This window comes from Pungitius pungitius, chromosome 8 (assembly GCF_949316345.1).
Source record: "Pungitius pungitius chromosome 8, fPunPun2.1, whole genome shotgun sequence".
Lineage (NCBI taxonomy): Eukaryota > Metazoa > Chordata > Actinopteri > Perciformes > Gasterosteidae > Pungitius > Pungitius pungitius.
This window is the reverse complement of record NC_084907.1, coordinates 12,830,633-12,855,147: the sequence shown is the minus strand read 5'-3', so window position 1 is coordinate 12,855,147 and position 24,515 is coordinate 12,830,633. Positions and strand designations below refer to the sequence as shown.

Genomic DNA, 24,515 nt, shown 5'->3' with positions numbered 1-24,515 from the left:
CCGCAGCCTCCAGCAGCGTCCGACCTTTGACCTGCCTGATGTGCTTGGTTGGACTCATTCGCAAAAGACCCTTGAGATAGAAAATATAAATATCTTGATGCCCAAACAGAAATGTGTGTTTTACCTACATGACGCGGTCGAGGACGCGACGCATCTTGGATGCGTTGAGTGATTTAAACTTTTTAAACAGAAGAAAAACAACAAAACAGCATTCAACAATATTCTTTACATCTTGGCACTGCATATTTTTTTCTTTTTCCTATTCATTTCATATAAAATATCATTAGATTGATACACCCTTATATTATTACTGACCACTTAAAACATACCCGGCCCCCCTCCTGTGTGACCCTGGGATTAGTCATGCACGTATGTGTGTGTGTGTCGGCGCAGTAATCTGCACCGTGCAGACACACAAGGCCGAGGTTGGACCATCAAAAGTATCAAAAAACACCTCAACACAAAACGGGGAAAAACCTGTACAAAATGCGTAGGTCAATGATAACAGATAAAAGTCTGTTTTCTATATTACAGTTTAAAATCCCCCTCCCCCCCCCTCAGATGTCTGCGAGGATGATGTGATTTTTTTTCTTCCTTTTTTTCCATTTTTTTTTTAAGCAAGGCGTACTAAGTAAAATACATTTGCAGCACAGTTTGCTATTCCAATACATACAGCAGTTTTTTCTTCTCATAGCTATTTCATAGTTAATACAAAGCAGGCGCAAAAACGCAAACATCATAACACAAATGTCTTTTTTGATCTTAAAAAAAAAAAAAGAAAGACAGACGGATAGGAAAAAGACAGGAAAGCGACGAAGGCCATACGGACACGTATGTACAACCTAAACATGGGAACGCCCTTAAACCAAGCCGGCGGATGAATGGGTGATGTTTCCATGGACAAAAAGCCTGAGGTTTGGATTGGTTTGGCAAAAAAAAAAAGAAGAGGATGAAACCGTGAAGATAAACAAGCTCTAATTTCATTTGCTTTTTTCCCTCTTTACAGTATCAGACTACACATGCAAGACATACAACTAAGTGCAACTGAGTGAATGTTTATTTTTTTTTCTGTTTAATTGAATCATTCCCTATAGGTTTGGACTGAGGTATGCGGACACACGTTTTCTCTCATGCTGTTATCTTTAGTAATGTCGAGCTACACATGCTGAGAATGTTCTAATCTACCAGCGCTGTCCCCCCTTTTTCAATACCAAGCAAACCAGCCAGATGGGGGGGGGGGGTGACGGGGGGGGGGTTGTGGACGAGCTGGGCCCTGTTCTCACGATCCCAGCCTGGCTGGAACTGACCCATCCCACAGATATTAAATACAACTTCTGGAAACCCCAGATTGCCCTTTTCGTCTTATTAGCTGATGAGCGGTGAACTAAGAAACTATAATAAAAATAACAATAACTGCCATAAAGTACCTTGTACCCAGCTTATTTGTTGACAGGAGTGTTTTTTTAATATAAAAAGTAATAAGTTGACAGAAACTAAACACAAGTCTTGCCAAAAAGACGCTAAAACACCTAAAAAGTGGCATACAATCATTTTTAAAGGACACAAAGGAAGAAAAGGAATTAAAGAAGAGAGACTCTGAATGTGGCCCAGTCCAAGTGTAGAATATTTTGCTGTTTGTGTCGCCCTCGTTGCCTGAATCTACGTCCCCTTTATGTTGCACGCGCACGCACACACACACACACGCACGCACACGTACATACACACACACGATTTGGTGACTGCAAACATTACGGCAGTCGTCCTGTTCGAGACGCCCCCTTTGGTTTTTTATGAGGAAAAAAATTTAAAAATTTGAACAAAAACACCAGTTTGAGGAGCATTTCCCTCGATTTGGACCATGAAGGAGAGATATTTGGCCTCATCTGCTATTGCATGGAACACACAACTCTGTAGTTTATCTTTGGTAGTCACAGAACAAGAAATCAGAACACATCAACGACAAAAAAAAGAGCCAAATGAAACATAATAATAACACTAATAATAAATAAAAAATGAAAAAGTGGTTGATTGCTGAAGTGAAATTCATGGTCTCTCTAAAACGTCTTTCTGGGGGACACGCGACGTCTCTCACATGCTGGAATGTGAAATGTTCTTATTGCGAGTCGTGGGGGTTTCACCCTCGACGAAGGAAATGAGCACGTCGTGCACGGTGTGCACGTTGCAGCGCACAATAAAACGCGCAATGCAAATTAAAAACTACTAGGAATGAACGTTTGTCTTACTGACGAGTTGTGTTGAGGAATTCAAAGTAGTGGAAATCATTATCTCCCCCGACACACCTGACATTCTCATTTTGCCGTTGAGGAAAAACCAAAACAAACAAAAAGCTGTACAAACACCTGGAGCGAGTAAGTGATCAGTTATTCAGGTGCGGCTCAACATGCCTGGAGGGGCTTTTGTGAAGTATAATTTAATAACGATAAATCATAACCTGCATGATTTCTCTGTCATTCATCCGCATCTTAAATTAAACTTCATCGATGCGTGGAGAGAGCCTTCATCACGAGTAGTGCATTGCCAGTGGACTTCATGAGCAGGAGGGGGGGCTGCGGGGGGGGCGTGAGGGGGGGCTACGCGCCAAAGAGAGGACTTTTAGATGTTGGTCGTCGTGTGAAAAGATTGTGGAATAAATGACAGAAAAATACTACTTGGCATGTGGCATTCTGCATCATGTGTGTGTGGTTTAAAAGGACAACATGAATGGAAATCATAAACATTCATCATCATCACCAAGTGCTGACCACACGGAACCTCCACAGCACGTCCATGAGGTCACATCAGAAGACCCAATGAAGATGGAAAAGACACAAAATAACAACAAAGTACAGCCAGATTAAAACAAGTCGCATCCCGCTGAAGTGTTGAAGGCTGTGACAATGAACATAAGTTCTCTCTCTCACACACACACACACACACACACACACACACACACACACACACACACACACACACACACACACACACACACACACACACACACACACACACACACACACACACACACACACACACACACATACACACACACACACACACAGGGTGTAGATTAAGCGTCAGTCATTGTCTCTCTGCCTCTCTTGAGTTTGTGGTCGGATGTGTTGAGTGACAGAGGAGGGGGGTTGGGGGGTTGGGGGGGGGGGGGGGGGGGGGGGGAGTAGCAGTCCGTCCTGGCTGCACGGCGACGGTCTCTGTCTCCGTTCCCGTCCCCCTGAAGTACCAATCAAAGTCCATCTACACAAGTAGAAATTAAGTTTCACTTTGTCATTTTTACGCAAAATAAAAAGTAGAAAGAGAAGAAAAAAATAATCCCGTACTTGGGGTGTATTGTTTTTTTTGTGTGTGCAGGTGTGTATTTGTGTGTGTGTCCTTGCTGCGTATCGTCATGGCACTAAAAAAAGGGGAGACATTTGAGAGCTGTCCTCAGAGACTGCAGTTCAGTGTTTGTCTCCCAGATGGACGTGACTGCCTCGGCCTCTGAGGCTTTGGGGGGGGGGGGGTCCCGGGGGTCCCGCGGGGGCGACAGAGCTCGCCTTACAGCATGTCGTCGTGGCCCTGGTCGTCGTCGTAATCTCCGTGGTGATGGAAGTCCGGGCTGTGATTGGCGGTGGTCACCAGGGAGAGGGGCCCGTCGTGGTCCTCGGGGTCCAGTGGCTCCTCCTTAATGCTGATGTGGTGCCTGGAAGAGGACGAGACAGCTCAACATAGGACTCCAGCTCTGAGCCGCCTCAGGTCGGAGAGAACAAAAACAAGTGTCTGGCGGCGCGCGGGGTGGCGCCTCGCTGGCGCTGATGATAATTTCAGCTTTCTTTTGAGGTTTCCAATCGCGGCGAAGCTGCAGGCTTTTTATTATTTATTTCCACGGCGGCCGACAACAGGGTTTTCACTTGGAATTGATGAATGAGGAAGATTAACAACGAGGAGAGAATGGACTCCGTTGTCAGCCTCCTGGTGGCGGCGGATCAGCGGCGCGCTGTGTGTTCCCCTTCCTGCTCGTTAACATGCACAACCTGCGAGGCGGCCCCCCCAGAGGACGACCCCGAGCCGGCTCCTATCATTAATCAACTTCAAGCAAACACAGCGACCAGACAGCGCCGTACGCGCTTTAAACTCCAGAATTAATGCATATTCTCAACCGTGTGTCAATACGGGAAGAAAAGCGCTGGCAGGAGAGGCGCGCGAGGGGGGGGGAGGGGGTGGGGGGGGCGTGTTCGGCACAACGCCGCGCGATAAGAAACAGAGCTCTTATGAGAATAATAACGCTGTCACTTGTAAACAAGGCAAAAACACGATCCCCCCCCTCACAGCCTGGGCAAAAGAGCCACTAAAGAGATGAGATCTGCCAAATTTCTCATTACAGAAACAGAGCAGGGATAAAAAAGCGGGGGGGGGGGGCAAGGCCTGGCTGTGCCAGAGAGGAGGAACAGAATAAATACACTATGTCAGGACGCCGCCTCCATCAGTGGACTCATTCAACGCCTAGTTCACAACTCCCGGCCCCCGCTATGCTAATGAGCTGAACACATTGTGTGTGCGAATTATAAATAAATGAGAAAGGAGGGGAGAAAAAGTAGTGAAAAGTTAAAGTCAGCTTTTCTATCCATTTTTCACATCAAAGTAACTCCACAAGTGGTGTTGCCTCGGGTCGGACTCTGTGGCTTCAGGCCAGACATAAAATTGTTATTATTATGCTTATTGAACCGCATGCTGATTCTACACTTTGCTCATAATTAGTCTTCTCTGGATACCTGGTTCGAGTCTGAGAGAGAGAGAGAGGAGCTGCATCCTGTCAACCAGCAGCACATGTGGAAAACGTTGTTACGTTGTTACACACAACTGCGCTGATGAGCTTAGCAACACCTTTTTATAGAAGATGTTTCAGAGCAAGTAAAGAGCATTTAGTGCGTTGGAGAGAATAAAGTTCTTCAACAGCAAAGGGAACCAGATTTAAGTGATTTTGTGCTTGCGTGGAGCTTCTAGACATCCATCAGCCTAAAGATAGAAGCAGGCTGCCTTCAGGCCAGCACACCCATCCTGCCTCTTTCCTGTTGCACAGCCACGCTCACAGCCATGTTCACACTGATCAGGGATGCCGCTTTGCTCCACTTTCCTCCATTTGGCCACCAGCTCATTACAGAATTTACCCCGAGCTCACACGCTTCAGGAGGCCATCCCCGAGTCGGTGGTCTGCCCCCACATCTGGAAACCATGCAGCGCGTGCTGTGTTATTTTAGGCTTCAAACAACAGACACTCCTATACGACAAGCTATAACTGGGGGGGGGGGGGTGTTAGTGCGGTTTCCCGTCCGACCACAACTTTCCTACATGTGAATGTTGGATAATTTCCCTCCGCGTTGCTTCTTCTCTCAGCGGCTCGTCGTGGCGACTTGTAAACATCATTTTTAATTGGAAGGTGAACGCGGGGGAGACTTCATAAATTCCCTGTTAAAATAACAAAGGGGGCTCCAGCCTTTCCTTCCTTCAAAAAAAAAAAAAAAAAGAGAAGAAAAAGGCGGAGTTTCCTTTGGCTGCACGGCGCTCCGGCCCTGACCCCACTCACCTCCCATTACAACCCTCCTCTGCGTTATTTATTGCCCTCGTGGTCTCCGTGCGGTGGGTCACTTTAGAGCGTTTTGGGTGGGCACTGAAATGTGTTTCGGTGGAGTGGAAAGAAAAGCGCGGCGTGCCACTCACATAGCAAGCAGGGGCGAGCGTCCCGGGCTGCTGTCACTGCCGTTGCTGTTTCCATGGTCCATCGCTCCATTCATCTCCTCGCGGATGGCGTTGGCCAATGAGTGGAGGGTGGGACTTCCAATGGAAGCAGTAGTGTATAGAGGTATGCTGTTTTCTGCCATTGAAGCCTGAAAAGCATTAAATGGGAAAGGGAAGAGGGTTGTCAGCACTTTCCCGCTTCTTCCCCATCACTCTTTTCACACCCCCTTAAAAACAAAGAGTCGGGGACCGTGAGACGGGGAGAGACTTTTGTTATTCTCCTCTTGCTTTTGGTTACCTGGAAGGCGGCAGAGAGGGTGGGACCATAGCCCAAGCTGGTCTGAATGTTCTTTACTAAGGATGGACTTCTGCAAAGAGAAAACAATCCAATTACAACCACAGACTCGTGTCTCAGCGAGCATGCATTCCTCAGCTGCTGTATCCGGTTTCATAAAAAGAAATCAATGCACTTTGTATCAGCACTAAATGCATTTACTGCTGCTGTAATGTGGCTGAACTTCTAAGATGTTCAATGGCTCGACAAAACCACACAACTATCTTAGAGAACAGGTTGATGGAGGCCTGTGAGAGCGTGATGCATGAAGCTAAACACACAAAGCATGATGGCAACACTGCAGGTGGGGGGGGGGGGGGGGGACATGCGGGTTTGGGGGCTGGGCGGAAGTGCTTACTGTCCGGGCGGCTCGTCTGCGGCGTTTTTCCGAGGGCGGCCCCGCTGCACGTGGCGGCCGCGCTCAAACTCCTCATCATCAACGGTCCAAAAGGACCCAAACTCATCCTCTACTCTCACAAAGCACTTATGCAGCGAAAGGTTGGTGCGAACGGCACCCTGGAAGAGCAAACCAGCGGAGGAGGAGGGGGGGGGCAGGAGGGGGGGCAGCCAGATGCAGATGCGGTGATCGACAAAAGACACAGACGGACAGACAGGGGGAGGGAGGAAGCAGGGGAGAGGGTCAGAATAAATAATAAGGCCATCGTGGTGTATGAGGCATCACCAAGCATGAAGGGGAGGGCACGCCAAAGCAAGCGCGGGAGGTGGGGGCACACAGACAATGAGATGGAGCAGCAGCAGCCTCTGCCCATCAGCACGCGGTGAGACAGACAGCTAGTGGCGGCTCAAAGAAAGGCCAAACCTACCCACTGATCTTTTGAGGCCGTCTCTTTTGGAACTCTAGTTCGTCGACTGTCCACACAGCCCCCTTTACGTTTTCTACTCGCACAAAACACTTGTGAAGACTAAGATTATGGCGGACTGCATTCTGCAGTTGGTGTAAAACAGAGAGAGAAACAGAAGGTCGCTATCAGTACAGTAATTCCAAAGGAGAATTATTTCAACACTGGATGAAAACTACAGATGAGCCGAAAAGTTGGAAACATGGCAATAGAGTGAGTGACATTTGTTGTTCTTTTTGCACTTCAGTATAAGCAACAATATTTCAGGTAATCTACCCATCACAATGTAAGACATGTGTGCAGGGAGAGGGGGGGGGTCGGTGCTAATAACACCAATGTGCCCCTATTTAAAAAAAGTAGCATGGTGGTGTGTGTGTGTGTGTGTGAGTGAGCGAATGCTTTCTCGGAGCAGTCATTCCCTCTTAACATTGTTGTCTAGTTTTTGTCGTGTGTGTTCCCCCCTGTGAGTGAGTGCGAGGGGGCTCAGCCATGGAGTCGCTGGCGAGGCCCCCCCCAATGTTAAACTAATGCCACGCACCGCCACAACATCCCAACTATTACACAGGAGGCTCTCTGCCCCACGTTGTTTATGTCATTTGGAGCGTTGTTGTGTGTTTAGATGAAGGCTCACTCGTGGTTAGCTTTGGTTTAAACACCTTCTACTCTGGTGCCACTTTAGAGAAGGAAGCAGAAACAGCAGAATTACCTTCCACGTCGCAGCATTGCGCCTAAAATATGCAAACATTCGTGTGAACCAGTTGTAGATTTCGTTTAGTGTTAGCTGCTTTTCTGGAGACTCCAGGATCGCCTGCACGAGGAACAGTGACAAGGGACAAAGACGCAGGGATTAATCATTCACAAAGAGGCTGCAGGTTGGTGTCCGTGTGAAGTGTCACCGCTTCACTCCACGACCAGCAGTCCGACGCACTTTGTCGCCAGGAGCCGGCAGATTTGAATATATTTTCTTTCTTCTTGTGGTTGTAAATGAAGGGCAAAGCGAAAACATTTCTCAGGCAGATTACAGGGGCAGCAATTATGGCCGGCTCAGATTAATTCCTGAGATCCAGATTACTGCGGCCCGGCAATAATTGAGTGGCCATCTTAAAACAGGTTCATCCCTACTGTTGTGTGAAATGAATTTGGTAATAATCACCGCCACGGAAATGCTTAATCAAATGCAATTGTCATATGTGGCTGTATTCTTTTCCTCCTTCTCGGAATCCCGTACGCATTCTTGCACTCATTTGGAGATGCTTAATCTGCTCTTCTGTCTAAATTGCATTTGAAATTTAACGAGGGGCGAGGGCGGAAATAAGTGGAGCAAATGCAGTTATGTGCCTGTTGGAAAGCGGTGTTTCCTGCTGCGAGCAGGCGGTGGAAATGTGCGCGTCCTTACCTGTCTGATTAGGGAGGCGTACGTGAACGGAGGTCGGACGTCCGCATTCATGTAAAACTCTTTGTTCTGACTGAGATCTGCACACAGGGGGACAAACGTAGGACCGTCAGGAACGCGTCCACCCGCATGGCCGCGTGTGCGTAAAGGGACAGCGCGCCAGCAGCTGCCGTACCTGGAGAGATGGGCATGTTGTACTTCTCGGAGTAGCGCCGCCGCATGGGGCCCACGCTGTGGAGGCTGTTGGCTGTGATGACGGAGTGGGTCTGGGACAGCGGCGTGAGCGGCGCCGTGGGTGTGGTGGGGGTCTGGGGCAGGCTCAGGGGAGGGGAGGCCTCGGGAGCCGATTTGGACAACGTGACGTTGGACACCAAGTTGAGCTGGAGGACCGGAACAGACGGAGAAAAGGGAGCACAGTTAGTCCTCTGATTGCCCATCTCCCCCCAATTACACACGCGCCCAGAGATGGGCCATGAACGCTGCCTTTGGAGGCCGGCAGCTCGGCTCCCCACCTCCTGCACTCTTCACGCTCCGCTCCCTCCTCGCTCGCTCCCTCCCTCCCTCCTCGGGGGGCCTGCACTCGGCTTCTCTGTTCCTCCGCCTTTGTTTAATCTTTTGTCCCTCTTGTCCTGTTTGGACAACCACCCCCTTCCCCGTCCACCCATGGCAACCAGCGAGCAGAGGAAGGAAGATGGGCGGCATGAGCCGCTCTGACAGACAGCAGTGTGCTTCTCACCTGCCGCTGAGCCGCCCCGCTAATAAGGCAGCCAGAGGAAGGGGCCAATCTGGGCTAATTACAAGCTGAAATTGTATTGTGAGGACTCTAATTAGGAGCTGCTTATGGAGGTGATCCGATGATTAACTGCTGTATCTGACTGACCTCCATCATCAGGCCGCGGCGAGGATGGCCTCGCGCCATTTCCCTTGGAAAGAGAATGTTTGGAGGCCCGTGAATGCCGATGGGTGGGCCGGACTGAGGGGGAGGAGGGACTTCAGCAATAATGGCTGCAAGGTAGACTAATTACGGCGAGCGCTCCAAAAGGTACAGCATGGCTTGCAGCGGCGGCGGCTCCAGCGACGCCGCAGCTGCTGCAGCCAAGTGGAAAACGCTGGCCTGACCCCGCTTGCTCCTGCTATTAATTGGCAGGAAAACTAATGACACATATACATATTTCCACAAAATTGTCCTAATTGCTAATTTGCCAAAAGGAGGCCAGTATCCAAATTAAACATGACTTCAGACAGTAAGAAGATAAAAAAAAGTGAGAGAGAGACAGACGGAGAGCTGGGGACCCGGTTAGAGGACGCGTCTCATCCTGGACATCATCGGTCATGTGACAGCAGACACGTGGATCACATCCACAGGTCTCACACAATCATTACTTTGTCTGGTTTCTTACGAACTCCATTTATTCCACAAATAACCTTTGAGTAACACTCTGTCTTTCTTATTGTCTCCCTTCAACAGACGTGGGTGCAACTCCCCACAATGTCTATTTATGTTCTGGGGCTAAACTTTGGCTTTTTGGCATGCTCTGCCTAAATAATTTGGATTACTGTGGGATGCACGAACACATGGTCACCAACAGCAGCAGAGGACGTGTTATTCTGAATCATGAGCAAAATAAATCACACTTGGGCTCGCGTGTTTCTGACACAATGCTATCAATAGAACGGGGGCCGCCGCGTTGACTCCTCTTCCTGTGGATTAGCGGGCTTTGTTTCATGTTTCATCCATATTCCCTGGCCATAAACACAGAAAGGCTTCAACAATAGGCCAGACAGGCTGGTAATAGCCTCGCCTTTGTTTGCCTCACCATTTGGGCTCACTCCAGTGCAGAGACAAAATGAGACTTCAGTCTGAAATTAATTAAATGGTAATTGGTGATCTAATTATACTGCCTTTGACTCGGCAAGCTGCTAAAGAAAATAAACAAAAAGTCCCTCCTTAATTATGTATGGCGTAAAAGGTCAGATTTCTGACAAGAATGCTTAGTGACACCGAGTGCAGAGCAGACCCCCCCCCCCACACACACACACACACAAATACAAACACACATGAAACACGCGCGCACACACACACAACACAAATACAAACACACACACACACACACACACAAACACACAAGAAACACGCACTGCTAATGTGGCACATTTTGTTTTGATCTCCCGTCCACCTCAGAGGAGCAAAATGAATGCCATTCATTTGTCGGCGTGCACAGTATCAGTTTATTTGTCTTTAATTAGGACTAAATGTAAACACGCTACATGACAGTTGGCTACTCGCACGCAGCGTTATTAAACGGAACAGCACCGAGGGGCAGAAATGCAGAAACTAGCAATTACTGAATTACTGGAAGGACGGGATTGTTTCTCCAGGCGGCTCCGAGGAGCCTTTTATTCTGCATCCGCTCAAAGGAGGCTTTCTTTCTTTCTTTCCTCTGCTTGGGCAGAAGCCTGAGCGGGGTCACGGGCCCTGACCTGTGTTAATCCACCACTCGCCCAGCCGAAGCCAGGCGGATCTTTGGTAGCGGCTCGCAGCAGGCAGTCTATTTGTTTGAATAGAAATCCCAGCTCGCCCCCTTGAGAGTGTTGGCGCTGAGCTCTGACACAGCCGGTCCCGCGGGGGGGGGGTGAACCCAAGATGCTATCTGCCACTGCGACCACTTTTTATACACAAATGTGCCCCGTGTCAGGGCCCCCGCTCTGCTCTCTAATCTACACCATCAGTGACACAGCAGCCTTTTGTGCTCTCCGGGCGCTTCGCGTTGCCTCGTTCTCTCCGACTGTAAATAAATGATCCGCACAGTTTGCTGAGCGACCCCCGCATGAGACCCCCGCATGAGAGACCCCCGCATGAGAGACCCCCGCATGAGAGACCCAGGTTCCCGCCCTGCTGCTGCTGCTTCAACATGACAAAATAGCGCAGACACTTAAAGGCCATATGCTAAGCCCTCGGCCCTATAGGATGGGGATTAAACCCGGGGCTTTATGGCGTATATTAAGAGTGATAAGCACGATGCCTGGAATGTGTCAAGGAGATAATGATAGATCTGCTTTGTTCAGTTGTTCACCTGGACACTATTTGTGGGAATCAAGAACAATTAAGATCAGCAATTAAGACATCGGCTAGCAAGCGTTAATTATTATTTTTTTATAATAAAAGTCAATAATATCTTATTTTAATTTTTTCCTTTTTCGCCTCCTCTGCCAATACAAATTTGCACAAATGTAATGTTGGTATTTTAATAAATTTCTCCTATAGTTACCCGGCACAAAGCACCTCTGTAACTCTTTCTTTTAAAACCGTTTAAAAATAAATAAATAAAATAAAATGTATCCCTTTAAATTCCGTATCTCTCCCGGTGCTCTGAAGCTGTTACAGCGTGAGCATCCAGTTCATCACAGGCACCAAATTGAATCTCGGATGTCAGCAGATGTGGTGAAAACAATATTTACTGCCTCCCTCAAGAGAACAGCTGGTTTTATTTAGCAGATAAACAAGAAGATGGAGGAAAGGATTAATGAATACACGTGTGCCAATTAAGCCGAACAAAGGGCTGGGGGAGGGGCGACAGGGAGGGCTGCTGCTCACCGGCTGTGGGGTGGCTTTGGGCTCCGTGGACTTGACATGGAGGTGCGTCATCATGGCTTGCAGACGCTCTTTGTCTTTCGCTAGCTGTAACGAGGAGAGAGAACACATTGCATTTTTTATGAACTAAGGAGACAAAAGGAAAATCGATGCCTCTAGTTTTATTAATTCCTGGCGTCCATTTGCAGTGAAGGCATCTTTCCCAATGAGCCCCCCCCCCCTCCCACCCTCTTGGCACGGTCTAATTATTTGCTTTTAAAAATGCTTTTGGAAGCTGTCAACCACTTGGCACTTCAAGTCCAACAACTGTCTCCATTTCAAGGTTAAAATGCACTGCGCCTCTATCGCCAATAACAGGGCCGGGCCCGTTCTACCTGTCTGAGACTCAGCGCTGTCTTGGCTGCCAGATTAAATTATGGTGATGGGCAGCATGCAGAGGAAGTCGGAGTCTGGTGGAGCTTCTCCCCATCCCCCGGAGCACAAATAACAGGACGTAGGTGTGCTGTAACTTTTGAGCATTGGGGCAATGTTTAAACAGAAAACAAAGAATTTAGACCCATTAACCGTCCTTTCTAAGGGAGACAGATGTTAAACTACAAGCGGATGCATCACATTACATCCTTGTAGCAGCAGCTAATTAATACCAATTCTCTTTAATGGTGGTTGGTTTTATTTTTCCCTTAATACTAACAAATAAGTGCAAGCTGAAATGATCTTATTCGTCATTTGGCACGCAGACACACATCCGATAGCTAATGTGTTTTCTTTAGTGTAGAAAGACAATGAAGTATCACACGCACAGGAAAAAGATTAAAAAAGACCACTGGTTATATATTTTCCGCGGTGGGCTGCAATAATCTTTCCTTTAAGTCGCTCAACATTGAAGGCCTATAAGACACTGAGCTGCCCAGTTGTTCCACCCAGTGTTTTACTGTTGGTGTCACAGTTAAGAGTCATAAATAACTTTAAAACCCAGTAAAACTCCAAATGTAATTATCTTCTCTACTTAGCCCCAGGCCCCATCGTATATCCTGGTTGTCATGCATACATAACCCATTTTTTAATGACGGGTTACATGCAGATGTACAGACTTGGTGCCGTGCCCCCCCCCCTCCCCCTTCCCACGAGCGACCCCCGGGGCCGATACCAGACGGACGCCGACACACCAGGAAGTGTCAGCAGAAGAAGACACATAAATATTTGGGCCAAAACCAACAGAGACAATACCTGCAGCTCCAGCTGTTGTACGACCTGCATTTGCACCCGGCACTGGGCCGTGCTCCTGTCGTCCAGGGCGTGCTCATTGTTAAGATGCCTGCAGGAAAAACACACAAAAACAACCCATGTCAGTTTGCACTTTTGACAAAGGGCAGGAAACAAAAGACGTGTGTTTCTAACGGCGCCGCTGAGCCCAACGCACGCGGAAATATAGGGAAACGTCACGCAGCGCTTTGACAGCCAGTTTCTGCAGAACTGGAAGATGCTACAGGAGGGAATTTCATGGCGGTTCTGTCCAGCTCGCAGAGGAGAGGATGATTGAACATTTTCAGGTCCGACTCCTCTCATCCCCCCTCGGCTTTTCTTCGTGTGTTTTCCTTTAATTGTGTAATTAAGAGAATTCAAATAAAAGCCGGACCAAATGCAGAGGACAACAGGACGAGAAGATGGGATCTGTCGCCAAACTTGAATTATGGATCTAATTATGCATGATTATTTTATACAGGGGACGATGCTCCCTTTTTCCTGCACGTTTCTAACTAATCTAAATAAGTAGCTCGCTGGGTAGCAGACAGGCTATTTTTTTTCCTCCTCCCTTTTCTGTGATTTATATAAAATGGTGGAGATAAGGTTCACGAGTGAAGGAAATATGATTGGAGGAATTTTATCAGCCGCCGAATGAATTACGTTTGAAAATGCTTATGCAGGGGGCATTTCATTAATCATTTAATCATAATCCGAGCAGGATGTTTGAACTGATTTCACAAATACCCTTTCATTTCACTACTTCATTATGCTCGCTAATGGATCCAATATATTATATATATCATAAATTATATCACATCTTCGGTGACCATGTAGGTCACTGTCACCAGGCACGCCTGTGTGGCGCCGGCGAGAGGAGGAGAGGCGCGCGTGTGTGTGTGTGTGTGTGTGTGTGTGTGTGTTTGTGTGTGTGTGTGCGCGCCTTCATCAAATGCACTTTTTCTGTCGTTTACCACAAATCAAAAAACAGCCAAAGTGGAGCTGTGACGGAGGACAGCGCCGGTGAAACAGCCAAATAAAATTGATGCCATTGCCTTTACGTGTTGGAGACAAGACATTTGTGCGTAAAACACCACAGCGACACTGGGGGGGGGAGGGGGTTGGGGGGGGGGGGGGGGGGGGGGAGAGAATTGATGGAGCTCGGCTTGAAATGTGAAGGTTTCTGTTCAGCTGAAGTATTTTCAACCTTGAGGTGAATGATTTAAATGTAGTGTCCCCCCCCCCCCCCCCGATTCGGCTGCTCCTATTGTGTTTTGATCGTAGATTCAATGCTTCTAGTTATAAAATGTAAATTAAAAAGGCGTATTTAAAGAAAGCTTTGGGTAATAGCCCCCGTGTGCTGAAATTAATTTAGACTTGACGCTCCCTTTATTTGAGTCAAATAAATGCCCCTTTAATTAAGTAGGTCGGGAGAATGAAACTGGTAAACATTTCAGGACATCTTACTAAATTTCAAAGAATAAAATAATAGGTAAAGACATTTCAACTTCAATTTAACTGGCACTGAGTGGATTTTCGGTGAAGGGCGGCCCTACGTGAGCAGCTTTGGAATTTCCTTGTTCATAGGAGACATGCGGCCTGCTTCTTTTCATCCCTTTGTTACATTCCACTTTATTTCTTCTAATGACATGGAGAGTCACAGTGCATAATTAATAGGAAATGAAATATTCAAATGGCCCTAATGCAGCCTTGAGAGGAGCGTCGGACACGGGAGCAGGGGATGCGGGGGATGCGGGGGATTGGCGAGGAGAGAGGCTATGAACGCTGGCATGTGTCACTTCCAGGACTTCAAATGAAGGCACTTTTAAAAGCTCTCTGGCAGGATGACGGTTCCTAATGCAAATTGCCACAATAAAACAAGTTAAATAGACATGCCCGTAACACCTCGCCTTTTTCTACATACCAGCTATTTTTCTAATTATATAAACCGGACCCGGAGCTTAGGGCCGTCTCGGAGGACTGTTTATCTCCTTCACTGTGGACTTTCAAATTAGCAGGCACACATCTTTACGGTAGTATTTACATTTAAAATGCATTAAAACCCTTTTCTAATTATTCCCACTGACTTTCATATTTGTGTTATTTGTGTTTCCTTGCAGTGGAGCTTTGCGTGTCTACGGCAGACGAGGCGCAGCAGCACTAGGTGGCACTGCAGTGTTTCACTGGCTCTGACCTCTTGACTGGACTGTGAAGAGAAGGGTCTTGACCCTCGTAAAAAAAAAAAAAACAACGGACCCCGCCCCTCCTGTGAGTCCAAACCCCCAAAAAACAGGAACAGGGATCTGGCGCTTTGTATTTATCGAGATAGTGCACGTAGGTATGTCATGTTTTTCTTTAAAGGACAGAACAAACACACGCGCGGTTTAAAACAACATTGGAGCGCCGCGTTGCTTGTTGCTGTTGGCACGAGGGGCCGAAATCTTGTTTTCCTCCCCACCTTTCACAGCACACCGCGCCCTGCTGACTGCACACACCTACCTTCACTTATATTTTCAACATCCCCCCCCCCTGGCCTTCGGAGACTACGAGCCCTGAACTGCCTGCTGGATTCTTTGCTGTGTGTTTGCGATGGTTCTTGGAGGCCCGCGGTACCGTCGCTGGGTTTCATGTGGAAGCGCTTAAGGGGTTGGAGAGTTAACACCTCGGTGAGCTGCTCTCCGCTCCTCGGAACAAAGGCGGCTTTGTGGAGACTCTCACCCAAAATGTTTTCTTAACATGTTCCAAGCAGTTTGAAGCAGGCAACTAAAGTAAACAAGATGTTGCCATGATAAAAACACTTGTAAAAACACTGCAGAGTGCATTTAACTCCCCTGTCATGTATAAACAAAGGGTGAGGCAATGTCAGAATACAATAAATACTGACGGATTTAGGAGGGCACTCCCTAAACTGAAATGTGCGTCTGTGTGTGGAATACGTGGTTTAATAGCTACACGTCGGAGGTGGATGTTTATTAAAAAGAAAACTGGAGAACAATCCGCCTTCTTTCCAAAAGCAAACTGCGCTTGGATGAGATTTAAGTAAACAGCAAGGAGGATTTCTAAATGTTTCAGCCCCCCCGGTACACCTTCCTCTGCGCCTGCTGGGATTCCTGTGCATTCGCTGAGTGCTTGTTTTGGGATAATGGAATTGTGTCATATCTTGTTTAAAGTGCGACTAATCCTGTGTGACAGGGAGCCATTGATCTGCTGCCACAATGCAGATGTTTTCATCTTCCCCGTAACCATGGCGCTGTTATGTGTTGGATTACTGTCAACCGGGTTCATTAGCAAACCAGCGGTGTGACTCAACTGGTGGGGGGGGGGGGGGGGGGGGGGGCAACATGGGGCACAACAAAGGCCCGTGTTCCCACCTGGAAAGATGCTTGGAAGCAGGTGATGTGTGTAAAGGATTCATTGTAACGCGGAGCTGAACCACAACACAAGAGGCAACACACACACACACACACACACACACAATCCCCCTGTCCAGTGAGACAAGGGCAAACATGCAGTGTGTGCTGCCACAGATAAACATCCTACCGCTGTTTGTTTGGGAAAAGCGGCCCCCGTCACCATGGGAACTGCCCTTATCACAGGAATTAGAGGCCCATGCCGTTCTCAGAAGGAGACCCCGCCACGGTACCCTCGTCCACCCAGGCCCCCACCCTCAGGATAACAACCGGCTGCACCTGTAGTGCCTCCGTAGTCGTCACTAAACGTGCAATCGACCCAACGCGAGGACAAAATAACTGCGATAGAAAAGAACCAAACACCTCCAGACTCACTTGAGGAATGAATAGAAATCGTCGAACACCGCCTCACATCCGGGCCACTTGCAGACGCCGTGACCGTAGAGCGGGTGGCTGTGGGGGGAAGGGTCTTCTAGCGTGGACCTAAAACACAAATCAACAGGGAGAGGGTTAATACAACTTTTAGTTGACAGAAGTTCAAGGTCAGAGTGGATTGGTTTCACCTGTTAAGCCGGTTTGCACCTCCCTGTGTGTGTGTGTGTGTGTGTGTGTGTGCAGCTTCCACATGATAACCCTCGCCGTGGTCGCTGTGGAAGCCGTGCGTGAAGCCCGCGCTCCTCTTAAAGGAGGAGACTCACGTTGAGACCGGATCAATATGGTTTTATTTACTATCCCTGAGCCATGTTGCGGTTGACTTTGATCAGGACTGCGAGGGGGCTTCTCTCGCTCGGACTGCTGCTAACCCTGATCCATGACATAAGCCTCCCCCCCCCCCCCCCAAAAGCATCAGGCACTTTCACAGTAAACATCCCCCCGCCTGGTATCAGTTCATCTCCTGACCGATCCGTGCCCCCAGGTGTCCATGACAAGTCTATGGAGCCAGAACCAAAAAAACCTCTGCAACCTCCTCCATATGGCGAGAGGAGCATCGGCACCAACAGGCCATATGGACGCTTCACAAGACGCCGCCGCAGTCCGAGCGCCGCTCCCCGACACGACGGCCAGGTAGAGAGACTCATTACAGGCGCCGCCATGTGGGAATAACTCCAACCAGCGGAGTCTCATTCATATATTCAACACGGAGACAAGGGTCCAAAACTTTAAGGACGGAGAGAGCCGCCAATCGGGCATCTGCTACGATTGAAAGCGTTTGAGGATGAACTCGTGACTGTGAGGTTTCCAGATGGTCAGATTAAAATCAGTGTTAGTAAAGCTGGACCTCAATGGGACGTCACAGGTTTCCTTGTGTTGTAATTAGTCCACATTGTTCATAACATGTGATAATTGCATTCCAATTAGGATGCAGTCAAGCATTCATGAATGTGGTTAGCAGCCCCCCCCCCCCCTCCCTCTTTCAGATTTTGTATGATTTTTTTATTCAATTATGAATTATGCATTCGCATTAAGACCTCTGTTTAGATACAGCTAATAAATAGATGGCGGCCGAGCCATTATAATGAGCTTTTAAGGAATAGTGTGGACTTGTGAAGGTAAAGCAGGTTTTTAATTTAAACATTTTCGGCCTGTTGGTTAATTCTGTGTTAATAAGAAATTGAAATGTGGAGTGCACTGGGACTCGGTGGACGCCAGAAGAGCCCTTTTAACCGCTGGATGGCTAAACAGCAGTAAATGACAGAATTTACACCAAATGAGCTGCATTAGTGTAATGGGAGCGGAGTGGAGGATTCATGGGGTGTTCTCCCATTTCAGATGGTGTCGGAAGAGAAGAGGCTCTGTCAGGAGGTGACAGGCAGCGCCGGAGGAAAGAACGCGCTGATGATCCCGTACCAGCGATGGGGGGGAGGGAAAAGGAAATGAAAATGTGCCACCAGCTTCCTGTAGAGGAAAACAGGACCATTAGAGCGCCTTCAGGTCGGGACGGAAAGGTGTCGAGTCCCGACAGCTGCTCGGCACTTTTTACTTCACTTCTTTTGGGCCATGAACGAGTCGCAATCTATGACGTCGCGTGCTGATGGATTGGATCTATGACAGAGGGAAGATTGATGTCCAGCATTCTGGATCAGAGTCTGGCCACAATGTGTGAGAAGCCAGTCACACCCCCCCCCCCAGCCTCCATCCCTCCCTTCTGCTCCGTGCCACTGCTTTACTCTCAATGATTCAATTATCAGTGGTTGTTTTTTCTCTTCTTCTGGTGGAAGTCAAATGAAAGGCGAGAGGGACGGGAGTGCTGTGCCAAATCTGATTATTTATCTCCTTAACAGATAGCTGTGTTACAGTCCCCGAGCTGTGGTTACTGATGGTTGTTGGGGAGAAAAGTGGGCCAAGTGCTTTGTGATGATGCCCCCCCCCCCTCCTTTACAAAGCTGGTGCAGCGCTGTATTGGGAATTTGTGTCAGATACAGATCAGCCACATTTCATTTAAATAAGCAAATCAGTGAATAAAGACGACCTGGCTCACTGGGGGGGGGGGGGGGGGGGGGGTGGTATTCTGAGGCTGGGAAGCGGTCGGCAGATTGAGTGACTCGGGTCGCACCGGGATGTCGTTCGGACAAACAGTGTGAACGAGGAGGAGCCCCCCCGTCCTCAAGCCGGCAGTGATTGAATTTCTCCTCCTTCCTTAAGACGGAAGTGCAGGGCCCGGTGAGTGATTCCTGTGGATGCACTTAAGGTTTTAGTTGCAGGCGTCGTTGTGCCTGGGCAGATTTTATATGACACATGAAACTAACTACACGGTACTTAGGGCCTGCTGTAAACCAATCTGAAGCTAGTCGGGAAAACAGGCCCATCAGCAGAGAGGCTTGTTTCTGTTGCATGACAAAAGGACTCGCCAAGCCGCATCAATTAAAAGTTCATTAAGTTCAGCGCTGGGAGGACGAGGGGATGCTCTCTATTTACGCCCCGGCCGGCCCAGCCCATTATCTCCAACCTGATTATTCAAATCCCTGGATTATAAACGCAGACGTTTTCTCAGAGCCTGGCTTGGAATGAGCGTACTTAATAATATTTCATTCCTCTTCCCATGGTGTCTGATTAGAATGGAGTCGGCATCATCAAAAGGAGACGAGAGGGGCCAACGCTCTTGATGAATTGTGTGATTTCAAGTGTTCCAAAAAACCAGCGCAGGGATTATTGACTGTGTGGATCTAAATTAGCCTCATTTGGCAGTCAATAAGCAACGTCTTCATTTTGTATCAGGCCTGGTTCCTTGAGATTTGGAATGGCAAAGACCGGTGTAGGTAATCCAGCACTCCCTTGAGCAGATGGGCTGGATGAGAATCACCTGCTTGCTTTTCTGACAGATCAAAGATACTGGAGGGAATATTCAGAGCGAGACTGCCTTCCTCACTTAAGCTTGTGTTAAACTGCTGTTGACATCTTCTTCTTTAATCTCTGGCAGCGGGGCTGCCAGCTCTCGCATCATGTCTCCTCCGATGTTTCATGCAGCCCTCAGCCTGATTCTCGCCTCCTTCCCAGCCAGCGACGCTCCCCTTGTTTGCTCGCCCGCGACAACGCGTGATGGAGTCAGCGGATCAATATCCTCCCTTGCCATTTGCGCTCTACTTTACTCACAGAAACAGACGTTCAGCCCGACCTGAAGCCTGTAGATTCTGTCAACTGTTCCTGCGTTTTGGTTTGTCTCTTTAGCGTCTGTGCATAAGTGCGTCTCCAACCCAAACCACCATGCTTTCCTATCCCTGCATCAGCAGATCACAGCATTTTCTCTCCAGGTGCCTCAGATCTGCTGTACGACCCCCCCCCCCCCCCCCCCCCCAGCAGCCCCTCTTCAGCTCAAAGGCCTGTTGGTTTACTGTGCTAAACTGGGGTTTTTTTTAATCCGTATTGCTTTCATAATGACGCTGAGGTTTTGATCACTGAAACACAAGTCAGATGTTGGCGCTGCCTGGAGGAGGATCAGGCTTTGGTGCAAGAAAACAAGCAAATGCGCGAGATGCCAAATTAATTCCCCCCTTAAAGAGGCAGCCGCTCGGGGAGCCAAGCCCTTTGACGGGTGATTCATGGCGGTGTCGAGCAGCACGATGCGCCCTGGGTCCCTTGTTACTGCCGCATAATAACATGTAGTTTGTGTGAGGCTTTTGTTTTTCTTGGTGTGACAGGTGATGATACACGTCAACAAGTTCCCTTTCTGTAAACAGGGGGGCACCTCTGACACCCCCCACTGATCCCAGGGCTGCATTCCTTTCAGGTGTTCCAGTGAAATCCCCAGATGTGTCCAGGCCTTAATGAAAATAATACTTACTACACAGGATAAATTAAGAGCAGTCTCTAGGCCGACTCTGTGGGGACGTGTCTATCAGTTGGGGCCCTGTGAGGAATTTGCTAGTTTAAATGGGAACATATAAAAGGCCTTGTGTTTGCTTTACACCAACGATGACAGTGAAGGCCGTTTAATTACCCGTGGAAGGTGACAAATAAGCCGCGGTGCAGAGAACGGCTCAGCTGGGACTCACCCGTCTCTCTTGTGGCTCATGTACTGCCCGTTGGTTGAGGCGTGCTGGCTGAGTGGGTTCTTTGGCGTCGCCGGGGAGGACAGGTCGAGGCCCCGGTGGCCGTTGTTGATGCTGTTGGTGGTGCTGCTGCTGTGGTTGTTGTTGTTGTTGTGGTGGTGGTGGTGGTGGTGCTGGTGCTCCTCCTTCACGTGAGCATTCGTCACCTCCTTCCACAGTTGCTGCAGCTCGGCTGGAATCATGCCTGAGACAAACAAATTGGATAATTAAATCAATTAACAGCTAATCCAACTCTCTGCTTCATCACTTAATTAAATCAAAGCGTCTGTAAACAAAGCGCAGTATTAATTAGAAAATATTCCACTACGGGGTAATGCAGCGAGAGCTCTTGCCCCCCCCAATCGCTCCTCCCGACTCTCTCCCTGTGATCTGAAGCGTGTTTGTATACACAAATCCGTGGCATTCACGCAGATTTCATGCCCAGAGTAAATAATTAACACCCAGACAAGGCATGAAATCTGAATAATCACCGTCGTTTTCTCACAACAGAGCGGCGCAAAACATACACCAGAAGAAAAAAAGAAGTTTACAATAGCGACACTAGAAAACATCCCTGAGAAACGGGACCCTGGGGTAATATTCTCAAAAGCGCATTAATGTGCAAAATACTTAAAGCTCTGCGCCGCCTCCAATTGACACAGAAGACTTAAACCTCATTTAACAAGTCAAGCACACTGCAGCTCACGCAGCCTTCTGAGAGACGGAGAAAAGCAGAAAGACAGACGACAATTCCTCCTGCCGTTCTCACCGGGCCGTGAGTGACAGCGACGCCGACGCCCAGGGCCACAGTCGGGGAGGGGGGGGGGGGGGTAATGTCGTGTTTGTGCGCCACACTTTGCGTGTCGCGAGCCTTTGTTGGTCACACAATACACGTGTGACCAACACAACTGCTCCGCGTCTGCTACTGTGCCGGAGCAGTCGCCTTTCATTGTGACATGAGATGAGGAGGAAGCCCATATGTAAAAAGTGAGGTTAACGGGCGCAGAATCTCTGGCTATTTTGTCATTTTCAGTCCAAACACCCAGCGTCTGGAGCACCCTGATTCTAACAGCCTTCTGAAAGATCTAATGGGGGGGGGAAGTGTGTGGATTTGTATTAGGCTCGGTAAATCTGTGCTGGGTTTAACCACGGAGCAAATGGGCAAGGCTGCTCATTTAACATTACAATTAATTAAATCCACTCTCAAAATGAGCAGTGGCGAATGAAAGATGATTTGCACATGCTTATCTTCTCGGGTTTATATTCACCGAACCCCTTGCACCCCCCCTCCCCCCTTTCTCATCACCCACTCTGTAGATACCAGAAGTGCTCCTTTCAAGCACCGGATTGTCGCACATTGTGTGCAAAATGCTTGGTCTTAATTCTTTCCTGTTGTGGAAAATAACTGCGAGGTGAAGATCTCAAAGCGATCAGCGAAAAAAAAAAAAAAAAAAGAAACTATTTTTAATTTGATAAGCTCCTAAAGATTTTAATTCTGCTGGTAATGGAGAAGATTGGCCTAATGAGGCGGAGGACTCGGGAGAGAAGCCAGGCCTCACCACTGTGAAACGGGTCTGATAGGATTGCTGTAAATTCACACCATATCGTTTGCATATCAAAGAGCAGGAAACGATTACAGGACCGATCAATAACCTTTGCACGTTCCGAGGAGCGTCTTTCCTCCCGCTCTGTTCCAATCGGCGCCGCGTCCTCCCTCGTCCTCCCCAGCGCCTACCGCGCCACGCCGAACGCTCTTAAGTGTGCCGCAGCGTGCTAATCCCCCGTAGCAACAAGGATGCATTGTAGTCTCCACGCTACGAGGAGACTACAAGTCGGCCCTGTGATGTCTGGAAGCCGAAGGTCACTGGCGATGCGAGTGTCCTGCGCTCCAACAGCGGGAATAATCACTTGCCCGCCCCCACCTCACCCTCCCCCTCCACGCGGTGCCCGGTGACAGTGGGCAACGTATTTTTAGCCGATGTGCTTGACAGGGCGGCCCACACCGGCTCAATTACCCAGCGGCCCCGGCGACCCCGGGAACGCCGCGGCAACCGACTGGTTTTTATTGCTCACGTGTAACAGAAGCCCCTCAATGGCTCATCATTGCACATTAAATGACAACAAAATAACACCGACGTCTCCGGGGGGGACTTTGGTGTTTTGGGCATTGAGTTGCTCTCCATGTGATTACTGCGGGACACATAATGACATCCATGTGGAAATGCTCTTCCTCATGTCCATCCTCCGATTGGTTTATCTGCCCTCTTTCCATTTTTCAACACAACTGCTGCACTCATTACGGCCCGGGAAATACGGACAAGCACTTTAAAAAATGTATGTTGTTGGGACACTTGATTGATCACCGGCCTCTCAACTCAATTTTGCCTCTGCAGGGAGGCTCTGGCTCACAGACGGGCCGAGCTCTTCAACCTTTTCCCGTCCTTGTCCCCCCCCGTACCCAGGTGACCGTGTTCGAGCAAGCGGAAAGTTGATTTAAGGTTCATAATGACATCAGTTGCAGGCCATCATCCCCCAAATAAAAAATGGCCCCCAGTGCTCGGGGGGCCCTTTAAACCAAGCTGTTACTTCTCACACACAGTGCCTGTGCCGTGGGGAGGGGGGGAGGGGGGGGCTTCAGTGACACCGCTATTAGTTTATTGTTCCGTGGGGCTGGGACCTCTACTGCACCGCTGTTTATGTTGCCGTAATCACTGGCCTGCTGATATGCCCCCCCCCTTAGGCCTGAGATATGTCCCGTCCTAATGCTGCAGGGGCCATTTCCAGTCGTCCACCGCTGGACGTATCCATCACTGACAGGTCAGCGGCGCTTCATGGCTCGCCGCGTTCTTTGCTTTCACATTACCCGCAAATTTGTCTTGTCGCCGTCCCAGCGGCCCGTCAGCAGACAGCTTAAATGATGCTGTGCTCACATGAGGATGGACACGGGACACACACACACGGGACAAACACACACGGGACACATACACACACGGGACATACACACACACGGGACAAATACACACAGGACAAACACAGACGGGACACACACACACACGGGACACACACAGACGGGACAAACACACACACGGGACACACTCACTGGGTCAGGAGCACAGGCTTTCTGTGAGAACGGGATCAAATTCATATTTATGAGAGTTATATCCTCCCCAAACACATTGTTGTGATTTATAACAGATTCCTTCTGGCCGCTTCCAACACTTTGAGCGTCGATGTCAAAAGAATTTACAACAACAGAAACAAATTATTGCTGCAGATAATGTGAGCGATTGTTTCTCAGGCCGCTATGTGCCAGTTGATACTTAATTAGCGCTATCAAGCGTTTCAGAGGGCTATTCAGAGGCATTCCTTCAGTCAGGGAAATGCTAAATAAAGGAGTGTAATCTGACTCGGCTGAGCAGCAGAACACC

General features: G+C 48.7%; 1 protein-coding gene across 8 annotated transcripts in view; it reads right to left on the bottom strand.

Moving 5' to 3' along the window:
• Positions 1-577: 577 nt before the first annotated feature.
• The window catches only part of foxp1b (forkhead box P1b), a 110,874-nt gene continuing 86,936 nt past the window's right edge, over positions 578-24,515 (bottom strand). For all 8 annotated transcript variants that reach the window (XM_062563860.1, XM_062563859.1, XM_062563858.1 and 5 more), the window contains 11 exons: positions 21,052-21,292; positions 16,937-17,044; positions 13,137-13,224; positions 11,913-11,996; positions 8,493-8,697; positions 8,321-8,397; positions 7,631-7,732; positions 6,889-7,010; positions 6,029-6,098; positions 5,713-5,879; positions 578-3,697 (listed from right to left, as the gene is read on the bottom strand). In XM_062563860.1, the coding sequence (XP_062419844.1) occupies positions 3,553-3,697; positions 5,713-5,879; positions 6,029-6,098; positions 6,889-7,010; positions 7,631-7,732; positions 8,321-8,397; positions 8,493-8,697; positions 11,913-11,996; positions 13,137-13,224; positions 16,937-17,044; positions 21,052-21,292 (1,409 nt within the window). In that variant the 3' untranslated portion in view covers positions 578-3,552. The remainder of the gene's footprint in view (positions 3,698-5,712; positions 5,880-6,028; positions 6,099-6,888; positions 7,011-7,630; positions 7,733-8,320; positions 8,398-8,492; positions 8,698-11,912; positions 11,997-13,136; positions 13,225-16,936; positions 17,045-21,051; positions 21,293-24,515) is intronic.